We start from the raw sequence: 26,758 nt of genomic DNA, 5'->3' as shown, positions 1-26,758 counted from the left end.
AATCTGTGGCCAGCCAAGTCTGAACAGAGCCACCTTCATTAGTTTGAGAAATTCCTGGGGAAAGAAAGAAGGTAGAATCCAGTGCTGTTCGTGGACTTTCTCCGCTATATGCATTTTGATGTTCCCTTTTGTTATACTCACACAACAGTCTTGATGACATATCTTAACATGGAAAAGGTGTCCTACTGTCCTGTTGACTGTGCTGTTAGTGTCCTTTAGGGGATGAGGGGATAAGATCTCGAAGCTATCAGATACGTAATCATTGAGACCTATTGTGTGATGCTGGCAACAAAGAATAGGATTTTATGGGAACAAAGAAAGGAACAATTATGCCATTTGGGGAAGGCATCCAGAACTGAGACATTTGACTTGGGCTTTAAGAATGACTAGTTTTCACTAAGGGATGAAGGAGGAGAAAGGAAGTCCAGGCAGAGAGGAGGGTTGGCAAAGGTAAGGGCCTGAAAGTGCAGAGCCAGCTCAGGAGGCCATGAGTAGTTTGATGTGACTGAAATACCAGTGTAGTGAGGTTGTAAGGCCGGTGGGAGAAGTCCGCTTGTGGAAGTCGTGAGGGCCTTGCCCCTGCTGTCACCGTCTCTCCCACATTAATGTCAAAAGGTGGAAGAAATGGCAGCTGGGAGGGGGCTCTGGGGACCATGAACCTTCTGACCATCTTGAAGAAGATGAAGCAGAAAGAGTGGGAGCTTCGATTGCTCATGCTCGGCCTGGACAACTCTGGCAAAACAACCATCTTCAAGAAGTTCAGCGGGGAAGACATCGACAACACCTCCCAGACACTGGGCTTCAGCATCAAGACCCTGGAGCACCGGGGATTCAAGAACATCTGGGATGTTGTGCAGGAGTCCCTGTGGTCCTACTGGCAGAAAGAGCTACTGAGAGCAGTAGTTCTTGTCTGGGTGGTGGGCAGCACCGACTGCCGGCGCATATAGAACTGCTAGCAGGAGCCCCTGGCTGGAGGCATCCTCATCTTGGCTAACAGGCAGGACCGGCCCGGAGCACTGTCTTCTAATGCCACTCGTGAGGCCCTGGAGCTGGACTCTGTCTGCAGCCACTACTGGTGCATCCAGGGCTGCAGCACTGGCACCAGGGATAACCTGCTGCCCAGCATCGACTGGCTCCTGGATGACCTTTCCCGCCTCATCTTCATGGCTGACTGAGCCACGCCAGGTGCCCCTACCTTGCAGTCTGCTCCCCTACCCACCCACCCAGGCACTCACCAAGCACCACCCGTGGTGGGTGGGAATCAGCCAGCCCAACGAACACTTCCTGTCTCCCTTTATGACCTGCTGCTGACCACTGCTGCTCTATGACCAGCCCCGCTCCCATGGCAGGCGGGCTGCCACCCTGGCTGCTGACCCAGCCAGCCCACCTGCAGGGCTGGGGCTGGGCGGGGGCTGCCTCTGCTGCTATCAGGGCTGGGCCTCACCCTTTGCTCGGCTGTGAGAATAAACTGTTCCTTGTCCAGAAAAAAAAAATGGATACCATTTCTATTGGCTCATGTTCAAGTTCCCACCAAACATCCTGCCATTGTAGAAACAACATAGGTGCAGGATGATGAATGGAGCTTGTAGAACCTGTGTGGTGCACTCATGATTCTTTCTGCCTTAGGAATTTCCACTTCCTCTTTTATCACCCAGGGACTGTTTTTCTGTCATGGAATTCCCCATTCCTCTGCAGATACACTCTTATCCCATCCTTTGAAACTGCATTCAGGCTTCCAAGGAAATGTTTCCCTGATGACTTCATGGCATAAGATGAAGACTTAAAAGTATTTGACACCAAATAAAGAAATGCTGGGCTATCTTGATTCTAATGTAGTAAATTGGCCCCTGATTTGCTGTGTATCTTTGGGAGAATCTCTGTCCTTGAATAAAATGAGTGTAAGAACAATCAATTGTGAGAACCAGTTACAGCAACCAGATCCATAGATGCTTTTGTCTACCCCTTGTCAGTCACTCTCCCCAGTACAAGAGCAAATAGAAAACGTACATGGCTTGTTTTTTCGTTTTGTGTGTAGCATCCAGTGTTGCAGCATGCCTTCGCTGTGCACTGGTGCTCTTCTCCACGTGCAGGGGCTGAGACGGGGGTCTCATCCTTGAATTGGAGGAGACGCTTTTGCTGTTCCTGTCTTGTGAGTGCTCTTGTCATAACTGCCCTAAACGCTGACTTGACTCTGCCCATCCCACGTGACTCTTCACTCTCCACTGGGACCATTATGCTCCCACCAGAGCATTAGATCATTCCCCCCCGCCCCCATATCATAGCTATTGAGAGCTTTCGATGGAGAACCTGGTTTTGAGGATGGGTGAGCTTTTTCTTTCTGATTCAGCAGAAAATTGTGTGGGAGGGTACAGATTGGTGGCCAAATAGGCAGGTTAAGAAATCGTGGTTCTTTAGTGGTTTGTCAGCCCCTTGCGGAAGGATAGCTTTTGGCCTCCTGTTCTGCTATTGGTTATGTTACTTACACTGAATTTTAAACTTGGGAAGTTTAGTCAGAGTGAATCTTAGCATGTATTCTGTATGTCACTCTGGGGAGATGCTGACATGTGGTAGATTTACAAAGGCCACACATCCACTTGGCTCTTCCCACCCAGAGCTGGAGCTGTGCTTTCCTGCCCTTGGAGTCTGGGTAGGCCTTCTGACTTGCTTGGAGTGATAGACGCAGCACAAGTGAGTGCCAGAGCCTTGACCCCAAGAGGTCTGTCAGCGTCTGCCTCGCCCTGTTGGAACTCCCCGAGGCTCTCATCGGCAAGAGGAGGAGCGCTGTGGTGGCCCCTCGCCAGGCAGTGTCAATCGCCAGGCATGTGAATGAAACCTTCGCCAGCTGACTAAATTTTGAGGAGCTTCGTTACACAACAATAGTTAACGGATATAGTAACTTAAGCAGTCGCACCCAACAAAAACTCTGAAATAAGAAAAAAAAAATGGATGTTTAATCAGATACTTTCCATGAGGCTCTTCTGGCTTACAACGAAATTTCTGGACAGGAATTTTCCAGAAACCTGAGGCAAGTGAACAGTTAACAAGAACATAATGTGTTTGGCACGTGATGAACAGCATCAGAAAATGGCGCCTAATTGCAGCCTGAGGGGTCGGGTGAGGGTCGTGCCAGTGCTGGCTCAGGAGCCGGTGGAGAAGCTGTCCCTCCCACCTGCGCTCAGCGACATCGTGCTGAGGGCTGGCGACAGCTATCTGAAGGTGACCAGTGTCACTGGGGCTTCATTCTTTCTGCTTAATGATTAGATTGAAGCAGACACAGCTTCAGGTGTGGCCCACCTGCTCCACTCGCCGGCCAGCTGTGGGATGTGAGACTTGCCCGTGTTCCCATCGTAGGGTAGCTTTAATTATTATTGCTTCCTAAGAGCAAATCTGATGAGCAGATGTTGAAAGGGACACGTTTTCAGCAGCCCCCTGGTGAGGGGCTTCGGGCCGTGCTCCTTGCTGAGCCCTGATTGCTGAGTGCCTGGGCCTGGCAGCACCACGTCCAGGGACACTACACCCTCCATCTTCTCAACACCCCAAGTCCAGGTGGGGCTGTTCACATGCTGGGACTTCGGGCTCCTCTGCCGCAGCTGGGAGGCCTCAGAGCCATGTCCATAGCTACACCCAGGCCTTAAAATGCTCAGACCGGAAGATCCTCACGGTCATGCTTCGGCCGGACTGGCCACTGTGATCTGGGAAGAAGCAGAAGGCTCCAGAAATCATGGGAGTTGGAGCTGGACAAGACCCACTTGGTCGTGAAGCCTCCCCTTCATCACGGCCAATCGCTCCCCTGGGAAACTCTGGAGCGCTTTGTAAAGTCTGTTTCCAAATGACTTCCAGCCGGTCCCCCGGGAGGCGAAACGGCTTTTTCTGGGGAGGGAACTGTGTTCCTCACGATTGGTTGGGATCTTTGGTTGGTTGGCTCCAGCCCCATCACTCCTGGCTGGTCTCCCTCAGACCACCCTGAACAAGCCCCCCTCTGCCTCTCGCCTTCCCACAGTTAAGTCGATGTCATGCTTCCGCTGAGCAGCAATTAAACAGGGAGGAGGGGCCTGCTTCCTTGTCTGGGGCTTTCTGCAGAGATGACTTTGCCCAGCTGCTCCAGTGTTCTGATCCCCTGGTCCGGATTTCTCTCTAATTTTTTGTCCCTGGAACATTTCATATGTGTGGAAACTGCTGGTGCTTCATAAGCACTGTAAGGAGCGTGTATTTCACCAGAGGAACGGCATTTTCATGGATAATTATTTGAAAAATTCTTTTGAGTCTTTGCCTTGAGCTTGGTTTGCATGGCATGGCCTAATGGGTGCAGAGAACTGTAAGTGGAACATGGCTTCTCCAGAAGCCAGTAATAATGATATCATGCATCCTGCACACCGGTGGGCACAGCCATGTAAACACTGTGGTCCCGGGGCATTTTGCGGGGGGAGTTGCTGTAACTCAGTGTTCAGTCAGTAAACAAAGAAAATCAGGGTCTGGGTATCTGCACTGACCACAGCCACGCTAGGAACGCCAGTGAGCAAGGGATCGTGGTTTGTGGGCCTCTGACTGTTGTTCCTGATGAAGCTAGGAGATGAAAGGCAGGAGCTCACCAGTGAGACTCAAGTTCAGGCCATGTGGCCAGATCCAGATTGGGAGAGCCATTTAGGTCAGTGTTTTCTGAGCATGCTCCACAGAATGCTACAGTTCCTAGGGGCATTTTAGGGGCTGCCTGGCGTGGTGGGATCAAGGTGGCCCTTGTCAACCCTTTGTTTTATAGTCGGCACAGCTCCGCTTTTATCTGTTTCATATGCAGAACTGGAGTTGCTTGTCAGATCCTGTTTGATAGTGTTCCATGCTCAGAAAGAAAGTTTGCAAACCGCAGGTTCAGAGGACTGACTTCTAGTAAAAACAAACACAGAGAGAAGCCTCCTTAGCCAAGCAACTAACGATTACATTTCTAGGATCCACATAGATCAATCCACAGGCATTTGGAAGCAGCAAAAAGCAAAGAGCTAAACAAATAGATGTTACGGTGTGACTGCTATGTCATCAGGAAACTCTTAGTCAGTATAAACGGAACATGCAGACAGTGACCTCTGAGTGGCAAGGTGAACAAGAGGCCAATTCTGGTCATTGATGCAGGTGACTCTGCCAGACTGTGTTGTTTGCGGCAGCACCAGCAAGTCCTGGAGTTGAGGTTACTGAGAATCACGTGATAAAGGCGACCATTTATTGAGAGCTTTTCGTTTGCTGAGCACTATGCCTCAGGTGCATGGTCCATGCTAGGAAATGCAGGTTCTGTTATTATTCCCATCTCACACATTAGGAAACTGAGGCTCAGAGATTGAGTAATTTGCCCAAGGACACACAGCTAATACAGTGATGGAGCTGGAGATAGGTCATTTGGTCCTATTCTGGTTAAATGTTCTGTATTGATGTTCTCTGTTAATCCCTTTTAATTTTGTCTCTGTGTGGGTATTCTCTCCCCCTACCCCCAGCCCCCACCCCCAATGGTTTTGGTAAATGGACTACCTAAAGATACCTAGTTTGAGAAAATGTCTTATTGTAGTTACAACTTAATGGTCATTCCACTCAAAGATTGCTCCATATAAAGTTGAAATTTAGTATTACATGTAAATGATCTCATTGATAGAAAAAAGAATGTAGAGAAAAGGAGGTGATAGGCTAACCTCAGCAGTGTGTACTAACACTACAGGCATGTGCAGCTCTGGGAGTATGTCTGTGCCTGGATTTAGTGGCTCCCGAGTCGAGTTGTATTGGTGCAGTGGAAAATAGAAGTCTTGAAGTCCATTGCTAAGGCACATGAGAATAACCTTTGCACAGGTTTTAAGTTTTTAAATGTTGAGTGTTCTTCTGATTTTGCCTTAGCTTCTCCAACTCATCCTCTGTATAATGGCCTTACTTAGCAAAGGCTGGGTAAGGAGGGGTCTCTCTTGAGGGTCTGCTCTTGACTTGGTTCATGCCCCTTCAGATGCATGTGAACCTAGTCCTATTCTTGTCATTCACCGGAAGTTTCTGCTGAAACTTCTCTCTGCTGTGTTGTTGACTCATATGGAGCCAAGTAGATCTGCTAAAGAGTGAATTGAGCAGGCGTTTAGTTTTGTTTTTATAGGTGCATTTGGAAAAGCTGGAACTGTTTGAGAAACTATTTCACAGCACATCCAGGTGGCTCGAATGATCTGCCTCCATGCATCACACCCATTTTAAACAAGACTAAAGCTGGTCGTACGTTTCTCTTCTGGAGCGAGTGAGGCCCTCAGGGAGAAACATGAACTTATGTGGGTGCTTAGGAAGTACTGAGTAATAATTCTTTCAAGCCAGGAGGGCCCCATTTGCCCAGCTGAAATTTATGAACACTGCCCCAGTGGCTTATAAAAGTTCATTTTCTTTCCCAGGTGCCCAGCTCACTTCCTGAAAGTAACCATTTCATTGAAGGACTTGACTGTGCTAGGTCTTTACAGAGACACGCCTGAAAAAGCCCATTCTTGATTCTTCAGCAGATGATGATGCCGTTGCTGAGATAGAGCCTTAGATGTGACCTCCCAGGGAGGCCTGTGTTGGTGAAAGGGAACATGGAGAAAACGTTGCTCAATTGCAGATACTTATCCGATCTGAGGTGGCAGATAGCTAAGACTGTACAGGTCATAGTAGAGATGGTTGTGCAGAAACACCTCAAACCCAACTGGCTGGAAGTGTGTGTGATTGGCCTTAGAGTGACAGGCGGCTTGTCAGTGGTTTCCAAAACATCTGTCTCAGAGAGGGCGGTTGAAATTCCTACAGGGGAGTGTTTCCATTCATTGTCCATGAGAAACAAGATCGAGTGGGAGTAAGTGAAACAGATCAAGAGGAAATGAGTCTGCTCTCCACTTGGGATTACAATGCAGATGAATTCCATATTTTGGTTAGGGAATGTTTTCTTTTAGAAAAGAAAAGAAAGAAAAGTTTAGATTCTGACCCAGTTATTGAAAAGCAGACCAAGACGCAGCTCAATGCCTGCCAAAACAGTTTCTTCCATTGGTTGTATTTTTGTTTTTGTGTTTTGTTGTGTGTGTGTGCATGTGCGTGTGTGTGTGTGCATGCGCGTATGCACATCCGTGCGCACAAGAAAATGGCCCAAGACTCACTGGCATGCTTTTCTGCCCTTGGCCTGGCTTTCACGCCAAGGTGGCCTGACCTTGCCAGAACAAGCACCTTTAAAACTGCTGCAGTCAGCAAGGCTGTGGATCCTCACCACATCTGCACATCGGCAACTTGAGGATGCAGACCAATAATACATATTAATCCTATCGACTAAAATCACAACTGATGTTTTCCTGGCTAAGTTTTTCTTGTAAAAATGGTGGGCCTATAAGGAAGCAACGCTCGATTTTGATTTAGAGTTTATATATGCCCACCTCATCCCCTCCTGCATCAGGAATGGACCAGGCCGGTTTGCCCTTCGCACATTGTGTTTAAAATGTGCTCCCTCTGATGATTCCCAACCAAAGATCTGAGCTGTTTTACCTTCTGAGGTGTCACGTAGCAGGGAGGTATTGGACACCTGCTCTGTGCAGGTTATGATAGCAAGTAGGGGAGACACACAGTTCCTGCTCTCGTGGGGTTTACTGTCTGCAGCAGCCTGGGTGCTCAGAGAGCTGGGAGGCTCTCCATCGGCAAGTCAAGCATCTCTTTCTCATGGCTATCCTGGCACTGCGGGCTGGTCAGTGACTTTGATCAGCCACCCTCAGCCCCCCATCCTGGTCCTAGGTAGGTCAGCCATGCTTAGGTTCCAGCCCCTCACAACAGCCCAGAGGGAGTGCTTGCAGCCTGCCCCTCCCACCTGCCTGGCCACTGGAAGTGGGTCTGCAGCCAGCATTTGGCTTCATCTGCTGCTTCCATTTCTAATTTCCTTATATTCAGGAAAATGTACAAAATGATTTTATGCCAATATCACATGCCCAAATGCTTTCCTGAATATAAGGAAATTAGAAATGGAAGCAGCAGATGAAGCAGCAGGTCCTCTAAGGCAGGCTCCTGCCACGCCTCCCAAGTCACCTTCTCTGCCTCCAGTTTGCCTGTAACGGTGGCTTTATGTCTTGCCCTGGCCCCCTGATATTTTGTCCTCGTTGTCACTGTGCACAGATCTCCCTGTTTCCTACAGTCCTTGGCTGGGTACCTGAAGGCGACTTGACTGGCTGAGGAAAGACTCTTCAGCCCCACCGTGGCCTCCCTGGGCTACTGTGCTTCTGGGGCCTGTGCAGCAACCAGGTCTCCTTGCCTTCTCCCGCTGCACCCAGGAGGCCAGGCCCCCAGTCTAGGATTGTATCTCAGGGACAGGGCTGAGGGCATGACTGTCCTGCCATGCTCTGCCCTCTCAGAACGGCAGCAGAGAAAGTGGGAAACCCAGAGAGCTCAGCAGGAAGGATGGGAGACCGCCATCCAGTGCTGCCCAGGACACACACTCCCTCCCATGGGCAGGGCAGAGCTCTGGGAGGTGCCCATCGGCACTTTCGGAGCAGATACGGAGCGCGCATCCCGGTGGGGATGTGACAGTGTGATGGGCGAGGCGGAGCCCGAGGAGTGTGGGGACTGTCTAATAAGGGGGAATGACGTGCTCTTCAGGCCTGTGCTGTGGGAAGTGCTGCACGCTGAAGGGCACAGGTAAAGGCGCGGTCCTCAGTGGGGAGTAGCCTAGAGGGAAAGGCTTCCATGGACGAGGTGGCGTCCGCACTCGACCCTGGAGGACAGGTGGAGGTGAGAAGGAGTGAGGAGGTGAGCACGTGCAGGAGGTCCACTTGGCTGGAGCTCCGAGAGCAGCAGGACAGGCTCAGCGTGTCCGCTGCCTCCCAAACACTGGCCGCAGCAGGGAGGAGCCAGCAGGCGATTCCTGGAAGTCCCCGGAAACCATTCGCAAGCGCCTTTGCTAGTAGATTCCGGTGGGACTAGGACAAGGGCTTGGCAGCGCTGTAAAAATGGGTGTTTGGGCATCCTCCTGCCTGGGCCACAGCACGTTTCCCATTCCAACAGAGCGCGCCTCCCCCGGGACCCTGCTGGAGAGCGCGAGCCCTGGGTAACACGAGGCCCCTGGGAGGCTGTTAGCTTTTCTCTTCCTGATGGCGAATCAGAGCCCTCACACCACGCTGCAGAGTATTTCCCGAGGATGTGAAGGTAGCTGGACAAAAACCTTGACTTCAATGTTTTTTGTGGGGTTTTTTTTTTCTAAAAGACAACTACAAAGGTCACAGAGCTATTAAGTTTCTGCAATTTAAGGGTTCTAGAATTACAAATGGCTTTCCTCTTAAAGTGGACCCTCGTCATAACTCAAACTCAAAGCATTCTAATGTTATTTCTACTACAGAAATATATTTTTTACATGGAGATGCTTTTTATTTTCTTTAGTTTAACAGCCTCAACGGTTCTGGTTTCTGCCGCCTGTGGGCGAGGTGGGCACAGCTGACAGCTGCCCCCGCTAAGCAGGTAGGCACGCACTCGCCGCGGCCTTAATGATCACCATTTTCCTGCCATGCACGTCTGAACTGAAAGTTCTCTTTTGTGTGGGTTCTGCAGCACAGTATTACTTTATGGGTTTCTTTTTTACGTGCCCCCCTTTGGAGTGTTACTGGATCCCCAGCCACCGGAAGGCCGGGATCTGTTTCAGTAACTGATTTATCAGGTGCTGGGGCCGTCACACACTTCACTGCAAGAGTTTATGAAAGGGACCCCTGCCTCCCTCCCTGAGGACTCTGTGACTGGCTCGGCCACGAGCCCGCCACCGAGTGTGACAGGCCGTGGCTGCCTTTATGTTTTCCACACGGCAGTAAATGTGAAGTGGCTTCTACAAGCCACAGCACATGTGAAATACGAGCACTGTAACCTCCACGGCGGCCCCAGGCCTCACGGCTGCTGCACTCTGGCTGCCTTGGGCGTGGGCAGGAGGCCTCAGGAGTGGGCGAGAGATGTAAAGAAAGTGCTCCTAAGGCCCTTGGGCCTCCGGTCAGTTCAGATTTTATCAATAAGTGCTTGGAGGATGCTGTCCCCACGTTCTCCCCCTCCCTCCGGTTCCCCAGATGTTTCACCTCTCCCACCTTCACTACTCGCCAGCTGAGAGGTCGGCTAGACTCCTTTCCAGGCAGCTGATTTAGAGTCGGTGCTGAGAGCAGCACCGTGCAGGTCTGGAGCAGGCGGGGTGATGGATGGTGGGGAGGTGGTGGTGGGGAGGTGGGGCAGCCACTCACTGGTGATGTATCAAGCAGTTAATCAGGAGACCCGCTTCCTCTCAGTGGGAGGTAAGGGGTTTTCTGTGCTTTGTTCCTACTGCTAATATTCATTCCCGTTTCCCTCTTGGAGACCTCAGGCTCTGCTCTAAACCTTCCATGATTTCCTCTGGCAATGCCAGAGGCCAGCATTGTTCCCTCACCAAAGACACAGGAGATCACAGACCTTGGGGTTTCCTTGTTGCTAAAGGCCAAGGTTGTGGGAGGACAGTTCTGTGTCCCCATAACAAGGCAGTGCTGCTGGCAGGGCCTGTGGTTTATTCAGACAAGCAGGTGGTTCCAGATCAGCCCCAGAGAGCACTTCAAGGGGAGCACTGTCTGACTCTCAGGCAGGAGGACCTGTTGCCCAGCTCTGCTATTAAATAGTGAACTTCGTAGCTGCTGTAATGTGCCACGTAGAAGTCGAAGCTGGTTATGGAGGGGCAGCAGCGACAGGATGCTTAAATCCACGCCACAGAACACAGGTGCCAGGAATGATCCCAAACACCTCCACTTCCTCCCCATCTCAGGGAGACTACACATGGCAGGCGTGGTCCTCCTCCCGCCAGCCCCTCCTCCCCACCAGTTCCCTCCCGTGACCCTTCCACTTTCCAAAGACTGAGACTGTGAGGCCAGCATGGTTCCCACCAAGGACAGCTGAGGCCAAGGGCTATGGCCAAGGGCTATGATCGTTTAGAACTGAAAGGAGGAACTCGAATGGAAACCATTATTTTGGGAAAGACGCATCATGTTTCTCCCATCAGTTTTGCAGCGTTGGCAGATAAAAGGCTGCAGCACAGAGATTGTCACCAATCCCTCTTTAAGGAAACAAACAGGACAGTGACCCAGTTCTGTCCCTTTTCATTTACTGTCCCGGGTATGGTTCAGACATTACCAAAGAGAACTGGAACAGTTCCATTTCATAGTTTAGTCAAGCATGAAACATGTCTCTTAGCACACAAGGGAATGCATATCGATGGGCATGGCGTGTATTATGTTTGTTACATTGCTTAACACTTTGCTGGTACAACATCAATGCAAAAAAAAGATTGTTTTGTCTGAGATAAGGAAACGGGGGTGTGTGTGCGCGCACACGCGTGCGCGTACTTTTTAAAGCACTTGTGTTGGCCACACACCGTGCTAATCACCTTTAGAGGCCACTGAGAGCTGTCCTGGAGAGTTGTGGGCCTCTGTGATACATTGTGAGAGCATTAATGCTGACCTGTGTGGTCCTCACCAAGAGCAGTGTGAGATCAGAGAAGAGAGATTTGTGTGGCTTAGAATGGAATTTAAAAATATATCTTATCAACTTCAAAGGGAGGCCTATGGAAATGCTAATCACTTTTTTTAAAAGCAAAACATTTGGCTGGTTTGTGTAGAAGTGGGGGAGGGGGGAGCAGGGTTTATGGAAAATGCCCAGCATATGGTCTTAGGTCTGCTCCCACCACTCCACCTCCTTGGATCCTGATGTGGGCAGCCAGTCCAGAGACCAGTCCGCATGGACTGTCATGCATGACTCCCTATCCCAGGGGACAGTGCAGAGGGCCTGCCTGGAAGCTCTCAGTTTCTCTGGGAAGTGGGGGAGTCAGAGGTGATGGGAAAGTCAATCATTAAGGAATTTTTTGAGCACCAACTGTGTATAATAATAGCAATAACCACCTTTACTGAGTGCGTACGTATGCTAGGTCTTTGCTAAGCACTTCACAGACAGTCTTTTGTTTGTTTCCCACAGTAGCCCTGGAGTACTGGGTTTAGTGCTTCCCACAATTTCACAGACAGGGAAACAGGCTGCGGGGGGGGGGGGGGGGCGGGGGGAGTGAGCAGCTTGCCTAGGGTCATCACATGGCTATTGAGAGGCGGGGCTAGGAATTGGAACTCTGTTGCAGACCTACAGTTCGTGCCCTTAAGGATTGTGGTTCCTGGTGTGTGCTTCACGCTGGGAACTAGACGATAGAAAAGATCTATGTGGGGGGGTATGTGCAGACCTCAGACAACCTGTGGGTTTCAAACAGGACAGGAACTAGATGACAAGGCAGCTCACACTGCAGGCGCTCCTCTCCCCAGCACAGGCATCAGGTGCGGAAGAGAAGCTGTGCCAGTGCAGGTGGGGCTCACCTTCAGAAGTAGAGAAAAGAGTTGGATGTGACGGGGATGGTGTCATGGGTGATGGTTCTTGTTGGTTTTGGAAATAACTATGGTCTATGGTATAGTCACACATTCAGGTTCACAGCCAGAACGAGTGAAAATGGGCTGCTGTAAAGCAATAGGGAGGAGTGGAGACTGGGGTAAATTGGAGACTCTAGAGAGCAGCTGCTACTTAGCTCTAATCACCTATTATCATTTGGAAATATAGGCCCATTATTTACAGGAATACTGATCCCCCCCCAAGAAAAGCCACAAATTGGGTCATCTTTAGTCTATAAGCTTCCAGATTGAGACCTCAGGAGATGTTGGAATAGAAATGGGGATGTAGCGTTGAGAAACCAGTAAAATAGACCGGGGGTAGATAGTCCGTTTCACTTTGGTGCGGCTTGCACCAGCACTTCTCAGACTTCGGTGTGCAAACTTCAGTGAAGGGGAGTGGGGGGGTCGAATTCAAATGTCCGTGCTGATCCAGGAGCCATGGGGTGGGCTTTGAGATTCTGCAGGATTGGGCTTTGTGGAGAAGGACCCTAAGGCAGCATCTAGATTTGGTTGGGAAAAGCACTGTGATAAATTAGTGCCATCTACTGTAAGCAAAAAAAAAAAAAAGGGAAATGGCCAGACATATTTGCCCTCCCTGTAGCACACCAAGATAATAAGGTAAATTCTGTTGTTGATGGTCATTCCCAGTGTCCCCCTAAAAAGTCAGAATTTGAGAACACAGATAGGTCAGAAGTTTCTGAATTTTACACCCTTCCTTCTTAGGCACAGTCCTGCATATAAGGGAAAAAAACTTGGATTCATCTATCATCTGGGAAATTGGGGTTAGACTATTAAGTTTTCAACTTGGGTGGGATAAAGAGAGAGTTAACTGATTGGCTCTCCCTTCTTTCTGCTGTGTTCTGAGGATGCAGAAATATGTCTTGCATATGCTGGTGTTCCGTTACTTCCACGTGGCCTTGGCGTCCCTTCAGCATGGGGTCCGTGATGGGAGGAAAGGGTGGGTGCTGAGGAAATTACTTTGAGCAGAAATCATCTTGTTTCCATTCACTGAGAGCTGTTCTTGGAGCCCTCTCCGGGTCCCCTGCCTGTGCTCAGTGCCCTTGGAATTGTATGCCAGGAAACAATATGATCTTTCTAATTGGGCAAGTGGGAGGAGAGGCACTGGGTGAGCCAGGATACCCTGGCAGTTGACACCTAAAAATAGATCTTTTTCCTCATGAATAAATGAACGTTTTGGGGGACAAAATGCCTTGCGCGTTTCTAGCCATCTCGGACATTCTGCAGGGAGGCCAGCGGGGCCCAGGGTGCAGCCAGGCGGGTGGACTGCCAGCCATGACAGCTTGGCCCCCCGGAGAAAACTTCAGTGGCCTCCCGGGAGCAGAGGCTGATCTCAGATCTGAGGCCAATGTACATGTGCTAGTGAGGTGGGGGTGTTGGGGGTGGGAGGAGAGGGCCTTGGCGCAGTGCTTACACTGTGCGTGCCTGAGAGTGCTGGGTGCAGGTTCCGATTCAGGAGCTCTGCCTGGGAGGCTCTGCAGTTCTGATGAGTTCCCTGGTGATGCCCATACTGCTGGTCCAGGGAGCGTCAGACTTTGAGTGACATAGTTCACCATGACCTAGTTCACCATGACCTTCAGGACTCTGAGGAAGGGTGAAGGCACACAGACTGGGGAGTTACCCACTCCATTTTTACCATCTTGTATTTGGCCTAAGCTGAGAACAGGCAAGTGCTTTGGCAGGTGTTTCTCATCATCCCAACGACATTTTCCATGCACGGTGTGGTGGTGACACTTCAATATTCCTAGTATTGTGTATCATGATTTTGCTAGTCAAAATGCGTATGGTTTGGAGACCCTGAACACTGTAGACGTAATATGTACTATCCTATATAATAAAACCCTATATGCAAATTGACCAAATAGCAGAACAACCGGTCGCTAGGATGTGCACTGACCACCGGGAGGCAAACGCTCTATACCTTGCATTAAGTGTCTGCCCCCCAAAAGGGAGGCAACCAGCGGCAGCGGCCAAGGCAGGAGGGGGCGGGGACCTGATGGCCCCGCCTGCCAGTCACCCCACAGATGGCCCTGATCACTAGCCAGGCCTAGGGACCTTACCCTATATATTGGGAACAGTCTCTTAGATTTAAAAATTAAAACCTGGCAAGGCTACTCTAACATTGAAAAAACAGGATGATGCAGCGATGACATGCATGGACTCTGGCTTGCGCATTTTGTGGTAAGCTCTGATTCTGACACTTATAACTGTGTGACAAAGCCAATTACTTAACTTCTCTCTGCTTCAGTTTTTCCACCCATGAGATAGGGAAAATGGTACTACTGCCTCAGAAGGATCGTGTTATGTACTACTTTTTATAATCAGGGCAAAAAATGTAGCTGTTCATACAGCAGCCTTTCCCCTGTGTGAAAAGCATGGTCACTGGTACATGCAGCGTCCCAGATTCCGAGAGGGATATCCGAATGCTGGTTTAGGCCCAACATCCCCCGAGGTGTTCTGGATTGCAAGAGGACGCAGGCCGGGCTGAGGGGACCCCCTCCCTTCAAATTTCATGCACCAGGCCTCTAGTTTGGTGACTAACGGAGCAGACTTTACCAAAATTGTCAGGGAAAAAAAAAAAAAAAAAAAAAAAAAAAAAATAGCCCAGACATAAAAGCTGTGAATAAATTATTTCGATAATTTTAAAACTTTCCTGAGGCTGAAGGTAGATAGTGCAGTGGGAGGAATAAAACCATCCCGTGAGAGGAGGCTCCTTACCCGGCCTTTTGGAGAACAGCAGGACAGAGCTGACAGAGTGACGAGGGCAGAGCTGGCACCGGCTCCATAAGCTGCAGAGGTTTCTTCTCAAGGCGGGAAAATGGCACTCCTCTATCTCTTTGGGGGAATCTTTTTGGGGGACATCTGGCTGACTGTGTTGAAGAGGTACCAACCTCCTACTGGCCAAGTTCTGTTTGAATAACAGAATCCTTCCCCACCCCCATGTGAGTTCGTTCGTTCGTTCGTTCATTCATTCATTCATTCATTCATTCATTCATTCCATACAGGGGTGGGGAAAGTAGGTTTAAGGTATAATACGAACAAATAATACAATAATTAACCAATAATAACACAAGAGCCTGACTGGCATTGCTCAGTGGTTGAGCGTCAGGGTGTTGTGGGTACCCCCCACTCTCCCATAATCCCGTGTGCTCTCCAGAGCTGTTTTCAGCCCGTGGAATTGGTGTGTTCTTGGCATGGGCTCCTCAGAACCTACAGTGAAGTTTGGCAGCAGAGCCATGACTGAGCGATCTTCACAGATGAAAACCCAGTGAGCTCCTTTGTGGGTCTGTGATGGACCCTCGCCTCCCTGAGGGAGAAGGCCCAAGTCCTGCTCAAGGGTATGACCAGTTGTCTGATCACTAAAATTCTGAGACCGGAGGCCCCGGCTTGTGCTTTTGATTGAATTCCAGAAATCGCTGTCCATCTGTGTTGTGTGGAAATGGTGTGGTCACGTCTGTGGAGGAGCTCTGGGATAAGCTGCAGTAACAGAGACCAGCGGGCAGCAGTCGTGATGTGTCTGTGGTTAGGGATGGAGTTCAGGGGCACCCAGCAGGCTTGTCAGGGGAGCGAGGACTCAGCCTCCCCACTCCCCGTGCAGGGGGCTCAGGGCCTGGAGGGCATCAGCAGCCTGGGTGGGGCTGGGAGTTAGCAGGCAGAGCTCACATACTGTCTCCTGCCCCCTCCCTCTCCCCTGGCTGTGCCAGTTCTGGGCAGCTCTGCTGGGGAAGGGGCCCTAGGTGTTTGCACTTCTTAGTTCCTCCCTCCCTCATGCAGGCACTGTGGCCAGCCAGCCCCTCTCCCGTGGGGAGCACTGAGGAAATGAGACGAGCAGGAGTAGGACTGAGATGTGAAGGAGGTCTCTGCACCAGGGGGCTTGCTGAGGTTTGCTTTTATCTCTGGATGGAAGGCCAGGGTCCTCACGCACTTAGTGCAGAGCTGCTCTCTGGTTCCTCGGCCAAACCATTCCTGTGTGTCCTAACCTGTGGTGTCTCCCAGGGCTCAGGCGAAGCCCGTTTCCTTTTGTGGGATACAAAGAACTAAAGCGTCATGGGAGGGGCCCACACCAGAAAATGGGTTTTCTTCCCTTTTATCCTATGAAGTTGAAGGCTTTTCTTCCCTCGTTCTAGCAAACCTGCTCAACTTGAAACAAAATGCCATTGAAGCTTTCACATTTTTTCTGTGGACTTTACAGTAGAGGGCAAACCATAATATTCTAAGATGTGAGACGCTCGCGTGGAGGCGGCTGTGTGACTTCAGCCGTGTTCCTCTGCGTGAAATGCCTGGGCCGTGTCTGGGCTCTGTCCCGCCCCCCCCCCCCCCCCCGCCAGGTTGGCAGGAATGGGCAGCTTTGTCAGAGCCATGGGGGTGGTGAGGGCCTGCCTGGGCAGAGGAGGCCCTGGACTTGATCCTGGACTTGATGAGGTCCCGAGGGCCGAAGCTTAGGCCATTGCTCTCCCAAGGATCTGCAGGCGCTTCAGTACCGTGGAAAGTAGGGACAGTGAGCCCACATCTGGAGTTCTGCTTTTGGGTTCTTGTTTTGTTTTAAATCCAAATGATGGTCAGAAAAAGAAAGCCCAGCAGTGGCCATGCGGCCGAGTGAGTCAGCGTGGGTGGGTGAGGCGCGAGGACAGTTCGTCACTGAGTCACAGCCGTCGGAGCTGTGAGTGGCCCCGGACACCTCACTTTCTAATTGCCTCCGGTCTGGAGGAGCCACGGAGGCCAGAGCACCCTCCCCAGGGACACAGCCGGCTCAGGGAGGGGCTGGACGAGGAGCAGGCGCCTGGGCTGCGCGTCCAGGGCTCCTCCTGTGCACCAGGCTGATTCCAGGTCCCACTGACTTCCTGCTCCTCTCTGGGCCCGAGCACACTGCTGGGCCAGGACTGGGAAGCTGCCCTTCCTGTGGTTTCGGCCTTTGGCCCCCGAGAAACCCCTCTGCTTTCCCTTCAGGGTTCCCTGAGTCCAGGTGTCTGGCCCCCACTTTCCCTCCTCAGGGCCACGGCGTCCAGAGCCATTGTCCTCTCCCTCCATCAGCATCCAGCCGGTGTCACATGTTGGTTTGGCCCCAGCTGCCCAGCTTCTCCCTCCTAGGGTGCCTTCTGGGTGCTGCTCCCTGGGCTGTGCAGAGAGGCTGAGCGAGGAGCAGCCTTGCTGAGGCTCGGAGGAGCTGGGGCATGGTGCCTGCACCCCTGCATGGCAGGGCAGGGCAGGGCTCTGGGCCTCCACTTTTTTTGTTCTAATTGCCTCACTGGCATTTGTTTTCCTTTCTTTCCTTGAGCAATGGCTTAAAATCTGAGGTAGTACCTACACCGTTTGGAGGGGAGCGGCGAACTTCAGGTTTAAAATATTTAATAAAACAGCTTTAGTTCTGAGAATGAAAAGAAACAATTTTAGGTGTTGATAAATGCTTGGCAGAGTGCTTTTCCTCTTTTCAGAGCTGATCCTGCAGATTAGCGTTTTGGCACATGGGTTATTACTTAACAACCCAGACAAGCAGGGAGAACCATAAGCAACGCTTTCTTTACTTCTCTTCTGCTGAGAAGGGGGCTCTGACCTTGGAATAGGAGCCTTAAGTTCCAGCACTGACATCTTCCCAGCCCCAGTGGGCTTCTCCCCCCGCCCCCTCCATTTCCTTTGTTCAAAGAGATTGACAAGTTGTGCTTTTCCTTACCTTTCCCACGGTGTCCCGCACCTCCCACCCCCTACCCACAGTGTGTACAGTACATTGACCAACTAATACTGACTATGGTTTGTCCGATTTACTCCCATATATATCTGTCACACATCCGCTAAGGAATGTCACCAGGCAATACTTGGTTCATATGGTTTGAATTACTGTCATACCTAATAGAACAAAGCTTCATTTGTTTAAAAATATTCTATAGTGTAGCCTTAATGTGTAGTACTCGCAACGTGTCTTTGTAAAGGGGAGGTACTCTTTTCTGGGGGAGCGGCAGTATCAGGAATGTGAGCAGCGTCTTCTGACTTTTGGAAAGATAATGGACTGGGTTAGACCTAAGTTAGCTTTTCCCGCAGCTGAGCGGCGACTCCCTCGTGTCCCTAAGAAGCAGAGGCTTTCAGTCTGCTGGTCCCGCTGGGAAGGATGTCCATGGCTGTGGTGGCAGAGAGAACAGGAGCTGTGTCCCCTGACGCACTGCCTGGTGTGGGACGCTGGCTTGGCCGGCTGTGCCCACCTGTCAGCGGGCAGCAGGGCAGAGTGCTGTGGCCTTGCACCGGCACCCTGCTCACCATCCATCGGGTGGCGGCGTCTCCTCCATGCCTTTCCCGGATTTGCGTCTCTGGGCTTACGTGGAAGGACAGGGAGTGAGATGGACTTCCTAGTAGTAAGCTGACACTAGAATCACTTGGGTGGAAACATTACTGTGTATTTTCCCCACTTTTTCTGGTTTCCAGAAATATCATCTTCACGTAGATTTCGTTAATTGTTTGTACAGATTGCTAGCGGAGTCAATACCTAAAGCAAAAAGGCAAGTGCTTTTAGAGAGTTGCTACATTCATAGGCTGGTTTTTACAAGGATGTTGGAAAACATTTGTGGCTATGATTCATACTCCGATGCTTTGATAAATTCTTGCATTGCACAAATTCATGATTCAGTCTGTCAGATGATTTCCCTTCCCTTCATGAAGCTCTATAGTAATGCAAAAATGCAGTGATTTGTTTCATGAATCCTTTTATCTGTCTCCTCGTGTAATGTCCTCTGTTTTTAAAGCTGTGAGCGTCTTATCCAGCTCCACACAAGCCTCGCTGCGAGGCCGGGCTCCATCCTACGCTCAAGCCCTGGTGTCTGTAGATTGCAACACTCTCTTCAGAGCCAGTCTGTGGCTTCATGCTTCAGGGGAAGACGATGCGCTCCACCAGCCCCTTGCAGCCTTTCCCAGGATGCTGTGGCGGTAGAATGAGATCACCAGTGAAAGTACTCAGTTCTTACGAAGGCATCTGTTGTAGGGCTCCAGGTGTTGGTATGGGCAAACTTTTTAAAGACAGGCATTCTTTGTTTTTCATTTTTTTAAAGTTTTTTTTTGTTGTTGTTAATCCTCACCTAAGGATACTTTTTCCATTGCTTTTCAGAAAGAGTGGAAGAAGGAAGGGAGGGAAGGAGGGAGGGAGGGAGGGAGAGAGAGAGAAATAGAGAGAGAGAGAGAGAGAGAGAGAGAGAGAGAGAGAGAGAGAAACATCAATGTGAGAGAGGCACATCAACTAGTTGCCTCTTGTACACACGCTGAACAGAGATGGGGACGGAGCTCGAAACCCTTTGCTGCGTGGGGAGAATCTAACCACTTAGCCAGGGCAGGTGTTTTTTTAATTTAATTGATTTTAGAGAGTTAGAGGAAAGAGAGAGAGAGAGAGAGAGAGAGAGAGAGAGAGAGAGAGAGAGAGAGAGAGAGAGAGAGAGAAGAGATATCAATTTGTTGTTCCACTTATTTATGCATTTATTGGTTGATACTTGTATGTGTGCCCTGACCGGGGATCAAACCCACAGCCTTGCTGTATAGCAGGGGTCCTCAAACTTTTTAAACAGGGGGCCAGTTCACTGTCCCTCAGACCGTTGGAGGGCCGGACTATAGTTTAAAAAAAAACACTATGAACAAATTCCTATGCACACTGCACATATCTTATTTTGAAGTAAAAAAACAAAACAGGAACAAATACAATATTTGTATTTGCATGTGGCCCACGGGCCGTAGTTTGAGGACCCCTCGTGTATAGGGACAACGCTCTACTGAGCTACCTGGCCAGGATGGTATGGGTAAATTTTTAATTTTAAGGTATGAAGGTGCTTGCTTTTGAAAAAGCTCTGCCAATGAACATTGTGCTGTTGGCATTCAGTAGATGAATGTGTTTTTAAAAAGCAATTTTTCAAAATTTGTTAGCATTAGGCTTGTTAAAATGGAAGTTTGGTTCTCAGTATTTTTTAGCCTCTTTTGAATGTGGGTGCTGTATCTTGGATGTTGGAGGGACTTCTCTATTTTTATTGATTTACTTAAACAGCCCATCCCTCAGTAGCCCCATCCGTGAAACAAGATAATAGCACTTCCCTCAAAGTGGTGAGGATGTTCAACAGTCGTGCATTCGTGGTAAACACTTAGCACATGCCTGTCGCTTGTGTGAGACTGTGATTTCACCACCATGGTTAGTTACTGCTGCATACCCACCGTCTGCACCAAACGCACAAATACGGCGATGAGTTGGGAAGGACACAGTAGACCTTCAAAGAGATGAAGATGGGGGTGTGGAAACAGCACTGAGTTAGGACAATGGTGCTTATCTCACAAGTGTATTTTAACTCAGAAGGGCACAGCAGATACGGTTCTGTGGCAAATGCTGGCTGGAAATGCATCCGTTTAAACAGCAGGATCTTTGTTTTCTGGGAGCACAATTGCCCTAAAGAAAGTTCCTATTGTAGACAGATGGTGGTGGTTCAGAGATCGATTGTAATCAATAAGAAGTCCTAGCAGCTGTCAGGTTCAGAAAGTAAAAAGGGTTGTTAGACTGAGAAACGAGAGAGATGAAAGGCAGAGATTGATGAGTATTGGATGTTACTGCTCATCACGCCAGCTCGCGTCCATCCTTTCTCTCTCCAGCACTCAGGGCAGGAAGCGTCCTGCCTTCAGTCTTACCCAGGCAGTTCAATAAGCAGTGGGTGTCTGGACAAATAACACTGGGGCAGGTGGAGGGGAGTTGGCTGATTTTTCCTGTTGAATGACATTGTTCAGTTACTCCTGATGGCACTAAAAACTGTTGTAATAATGAAATTTGAAAATTCCATAATCTTTTTTTCCCTTCCTTTGCATGTAAATAAAGTAAAATCTGAAATCCTTCATTCCTTGGCTTCATTAGAAGTACAATAAGTCTTCAATGCCGTCGGTAGGTTCTTGGAAACAAAACCAGTTTTACCCTAGGCTAATTGATATAAATAAGAGTTAAGTTCCTATAGCATATTTCTGGTCACAAAGCCTTCACCAAACTTCTAAATAAAGACCCAAAACACTTCCACTATTAAACACTGAAATAAATGTGAGCTATACCTACCTTTAAGAAAGGTGAATAAAAACAAGTAAGATTATTCTTTTCCAAACCACTAATTCTAGTTCATGGTTATGGGCGGCCAGAGCCCCTCCCAACAGCCCAGGGCACAAGGCGGGTACCCAGCCTGGACAGGACACCCTTCCATCGCAGGGCCACTCACACCCACACTTACTCAGATGGGACAGTGGAGATACACCAAGTTACTCGTGCGCATCTTTGGGAAGCGAGAGGAAACCAGAGTCCCTGGAGAAAACCCACACACAGCAAACTTCACACAGACAGTGGCCCCTGCTGGAAACCGATTGTCCTTTCTCGTCAACATTATAACGAAATGGTGTGGATTGAAGTGGCATTACTCAAGGACCTGCTGTACAGTGATACTGGCCATGTCCTCCAGCTTTAGGCAGGGACTTTGTATATAAAACCTGCAAACACAAGGGTCAGGTAAAATAATGGGACAGGAAGCCAATCCAAATTTCCGATCCTTTTGAATTAAACATGACCCCAGCGATGGGGGTGGACTGTGTCTCCCAGGGGGCAATCCGAAAGTCAGGTTGCCATTTGTTAGTCTTCTTCACTCCTGAACTCTCGGTGACTTCTCATTTGAACTTTTAGGGGAAAATCTCAGCATTAAGAGCTTCCCCGAAGGTTGATCTTCAGTCTTGCTTCCTGATTTCCAGACAGAGCTGAGTTAAAAACCTAAGTGAGTCTGTTTGTTTTTCTGTCTCCAAGGTGTTTGGCCCCATGTTCGTCCTCGCGGCCAAGGTGGGAGAGAAACACTTCGTTACTCAGACAGAACACTGACAGGAACTAACCCTGGGAATGGTGACTTGACACAATGTTGGCTGGGGAAGTCCAGTTCTCCTTCAGGCAGGACTGAATGTTTCCCAAATCAGTTCTGACAAAGTGAGGTTAGCATTCAACTTTCTGGAGTTTCTCAAAATGGTTTAGGAGATTTCAAGTGAACTATATATTTGTTGCCTGTTTCTCAAATGTCTAACCTCTACTACCTGTTGAGTACTTCATTTATGTCAAACATTCTACTTGCTAAGCTGTGCTGTGGATGTTTTTGTCTTGTAAAAGTTACCCCAGAATGTAAATACCATGTGATGTCTTTGATTTGATGTTGGGGTCAAATGGAGGGCAGTGTGGGCCTTCCTCTGGGAAAGAATGGAGGGTTGTCTTGTTTTCCTCATTTGGTTCTTAGAGTGCATTCAACTGGCAGTAGTGTAATAGCATAACAGGGTAAAAAATCACTCGCCTCCACTGGGTTCTGTGTGGACAAGACTTGGGCTCAGAGATGACAGATGTGTGGGTGGGTGCATTGTTGAATGTTAATGTGTGCGGCCCTAAATGCTGGGCACAAACCTACTACTCTTCTGGGTTATTTATTTTACTTTAGCAAGAAAGGAAAAATATGGTGCGCTTGAATGACATGAAGAGACAACTGCATGTTATGGAGATAAAAGTAAAATGTGGGTCAGAAAAAAAGACAATGAAGAGGATATTTCACTGTTTCCAGGCTTTGTCTCACAAAGACTTGGTTGTGTTTTTGAATGACTGGTTAGAAGAGATACCCAATTTAATGTGTGGCGTTCTCTGTGAGTCAGATGACTGTTTTAAGCAGCTTAATTTAGACTTCAGCTACCGGGTAAAGCCACATTTTTCCAAACAAAAAGGTTTGGATGCTGATTGACTCATAGTGTTTGCGTTCTGATTGTTCCATCCAAACCCAGCCTGTGCGTGAACCTCGAATGTGGGGCTGAGTGGGAGAGACAGATGTTCTGTTCCCATGTGAGGAGGGGGTGGAGGTGGGCTCAGGGCTGCAGAGGCTGGTGGAGGAGGCTGAGAGGGGGCTTTTCTGACTGGTACAGTTTCCCACTGAGAGGTTTTTAAATCCCACCAGCCCCACTGAGGGGCCAGGAAACAGCTCGTGGGAGAGATCTGGCCGGAGGCTCCCACTTGCTTTCCTCAAGGGCAGAGGACTCTGGGAAGGTGCCTCTGCCCCCCACTTCCCAGGCTCCTCTGAGCTGACAGGAGCAAGCTGTGAGACAGCTCCTGGCTAGAGAGATGCAGAGCTCGCAGCTTCATGCTCCTTTGAAGTCTGTGCCTCTATTACTTGCCTGTTGCTGCATCAACTGAGGGCTGTCCTCTCCCCCTCAGGTGACCCTCTTTAATGGTGTAGGTATTCACCAACTCTTACCAGGGTACCCTCTCCCCAAATTTAGCATATTTATTTTAGGTTGTGGCCCAGGTAGTTGTTAAAAGGTGTAATTTTTTTTAAAAAAATCTGTTTTTATTGGTTTCAGAGAGGAAGGGAGAGAGAGATAGAAACATCAATGATGAGAGGGAATCGTAGATCAGTTGCCTCCTGCACGCCCCCTACTATGGCTCGAGCCTGCAACCTCTCCATGTGCCCTGACCGGGAATCGATCTGTGACCTCTCCTGGTTCATAGGTCGGCACTCAACCACTGAACCATGCTGGCCAGGCTAAATTTTTACCTTTACCTCTTTGTGGCAGGATAGTTCTATTTGGTCTGTAGCTATTTTTCCTTTGCACTTACTTTTCCTTTATTCCTACCTTTCATTCCAAAAGGGATTAATGCAGCATGGTTTCCATCAAGGTTAGCATTGACCTGTCGTTGTGTTTCTAGCATACTAACCTAAGTGCCCTCGTATGGGCAGTTCAGACATGAGCTCTGTGAGCGGTTTGTTTTTAACCAGATGGCCATATGAATGACCTACCTGATTCTGTCTTCCAAGGTCATGGGTCAACAACTCTCTTCTTTAGCCGTTATCATTACTACCATTTACTAAATGCTTACTATGTGCCAGGCTCTGTGTAAAGCATTTTACATGAATTTTTTCATTTAATGTTCATATCAACCAGTGAAGTAGGTAGTATCATCCCTGTTTACAGCTAGGCGAATTGAGGCATCAGGAGGTTAGTTACTTGTTCAACTTCATTCTGCTAGTATGTGCCATAGCCAGGGCTTGAACCTCATCTCAGTCTAGATCCTGTATCTTAACCAGAAGTGGGTACCTTCTAGAGCAGAATTGTCCCCTAGGGGCATTTTTTAGTACCTAAAAGTATTTTTTATTGTCACAACTAGGAGATGCTACTGGCATATAAAGGGAAGAGGCCACAGGTCCTGCTAAATATCACACGATGTACAGGACAAGCACCCATGAGAAAGAATTATCTGGCCCCGAATATTGAAAGTGCCAAGGTTGAGAAACCCTGTTAGAGACGTAGCAGGGTATTTGTGTTTAATAGTTAAGGGTGCCACTCAGGTGAGGTTCCGGAACCTTAGTTATTTTAAGAACTATTCCTCGTTTGCATCGTTTTAGAATTTATTTTTACATTGCTGAATAGGGAAAACATATACCTGATTAGTAGGAGAAGGCACTTCATGCTATTCCTAGCTTTTGAAGCGCAGAGGATGTCTAATCACTCTTACACTGCTCTGGTGATGTGGCTGTTGGAGTAGGCGTGGTGTTTGGATAATTGCACCAGGCATTTTTTTCCTTTGGTTCTCACTCAGAGACTTCAGTGCACATAAGTTCTGCTAGATGTCAGCAGGAAATGTTTAAATTGTGAAACTGTAGTGCCTTGGCCCTGTTTGGGTCCCATGAGTGGGTGCAGCTCACATGACCCCACAGACCATGAGCTCAGACCCCATGGACCAGCGGTGGGGAGGCCCGAGGGCTCAGGGAGCGTGGTCTGGGCACAGGGTAAGCCTGCTCCAGTTTCTTTGCCCACGAGGCTGATGTAGGTTCTGTGGGGAGGAATTCTCAAAGCCTTAATCACAACCTTCTGTTTTGTGTCCAGTCACGTGCTCTGCCCTCTGCTAGTTGGGCAAACTGAGCGCCCCAGTTGGAGAAGTTTAAGGTCTTCCTGTTTGTCTGAACTCCTGGCAGTGAAAACGTAGACATCTGTGCATTGTCCAGCTGTTTCCTCTCCTCCAGCCCCCTCCTCACGCCCCAGCAGCATCTCCAGCGCGGTATTGTTCACATTCTTCCTCAGCCTGACCTTGTGCTAACTGCCTGTTGATTGTAATGACTCTTCAGATAAAGTATCCTTGGGACTTTTTTCTTTTAATGAAATTGCAGGGGGTGGGGAGGGCGGGGCGGGGAGTGAATCATGGACCCAGCCAGAATACATTTTGAAGTGTATCTCGGACCACAGTGAGACACTTTAGTTCCTGCTCAGCGATCCCCTTACTGCATTTTAGGATAAAATGTTTGTATGGCAGGACGTGAACGGCACTGTTGGCTGCTGGACTCCAAGGACACCCCTCTGTTCTCTCTCTGCCTTGCCTTCCAGAACACTCCGCCTCCTGTTCCTCCCCCTTGGCCTGCTCTTTGGTCCCTTTGGTGTTATCTCCGTTCCCAGGGTGGGTCCTCCTATCTTCTCATTCCGCCTCACCCTGGGAGATCACGTTCAGACCCCTGGCGTTCCTTACCACAGAGCCCTCCAGGGCTGCCTGATCCAGACTTGACTCATGACCTTGCCAAGCACATCCCGTCTCCCCTATTCGTACTCCAGGGAATAGAAATATTCAAGTGTTTGTTCGAGACTGTGTCATTCTTGACCTATGGAGCCTGTAGCCGCCGAGTCCTGTTGTCTCCCCTGTACAGTTCTTAACCACGGCCCCTCCACGCGGTTCGTCTGGGCCTTTCCCTTTCTTGCCTGGTTCACTGCAAGGTCGTCCTGACTGGCCTTCCTGACCCTCCAGGTGCATTCCCCCCATTCCTGCCCCTTCCACACCCCCGGCAGCAGTCCCCAGGATCGGGGGCTCAGCTGCCCGCCTTCAAACAGCTCGCTGCAGAGCCTGTGCACGCCTCTGTGTGTGCAAGGTGCTTGTGCAGCAGACACACTTACTCAGGAGGTCTACTCCCTCCTGGTACTCGCCTAACCCTTGCAGGTATCCCACAGGCGACTGTGTCTAAAATGCAAGTCTGACTTTGTCACTTTTACGCTGAAAATATTGTAGGGGCCCCTCATCATTATGTATTGGACACACAGATCCAGCCCCTCTGAGGACATGTGTTCCTCAGTGTGTTCAGGGGCGACACTGATCTGAGCCGGGCAGGCACTCGGGACTGTTCCTGGCGGCCTTCTCTCACTCCAGACAGGACTGTTGCCATGGCAGGGCCGCTCTGTGCTGTGCCCACCTACCGCCCTGTCCATCACCCCATGAGCCAGTGACCCTTTTGAGGATGGTCACTTGCTGTCCCAGCGCCAACTCAGAACCAGGCTCGTGAATGGACGTC

The 26,758-nt window shown here is 49.5% G+C and overlaps 2 protein-coding genes across 2 annotated transcripts in view; both read left to right on the top strand.

The window, feature by feature from the left end:
- LOC118656070 (ADP-ribosylation factor-like protein 2) overlaps positions 1 to 3,762 on the top strand; it is a 66,717-nt gene extending 62,955 nt beyond the window's left edge. The window contains 1 exon segment of the mRNA XM_036308835.1: positions 616 to 3,762. Coding sequence (XP_036164728.1) covers positions 654 to 1,175 — 522 coding nt within the window. The 5' untranslated portion in view covers positions 616 to 653 and the 3' untranslated portion in view covers positions 1,176 to 3,762.
- LHFPL2 (LHFPL tetraspan subfamily member 2) overlaps positions 1 to 26,758 on the top strand; it is a 134,832-nt gene that overhangs the window by 62,966 nt on the left and 45,108 nt on the right. The gene's annotated exons all lie outside the window — the stretch shown is intronic.

Source organism: Myotis myotis, unplaced genomic scaffold (genome assembly GCF_014108235.1).
Source record: "Myotis myotis isolate mMyoMyo1 unplaced genomic scaffold, mMyoMyo1.p scaffold_m19_p_5, whole genome shotgun sequence".
Lineage (NCBI taxonomy): Eukaryota > Metazoa > Chordata > Mammalia > Chiroptera > Vespertilionidae > Myotis > Myotis myotis.
Note: the sequence above shows the minus strand (reverse complement) of the source record. Positions and strands in the feature narration are given on the sequence as shown.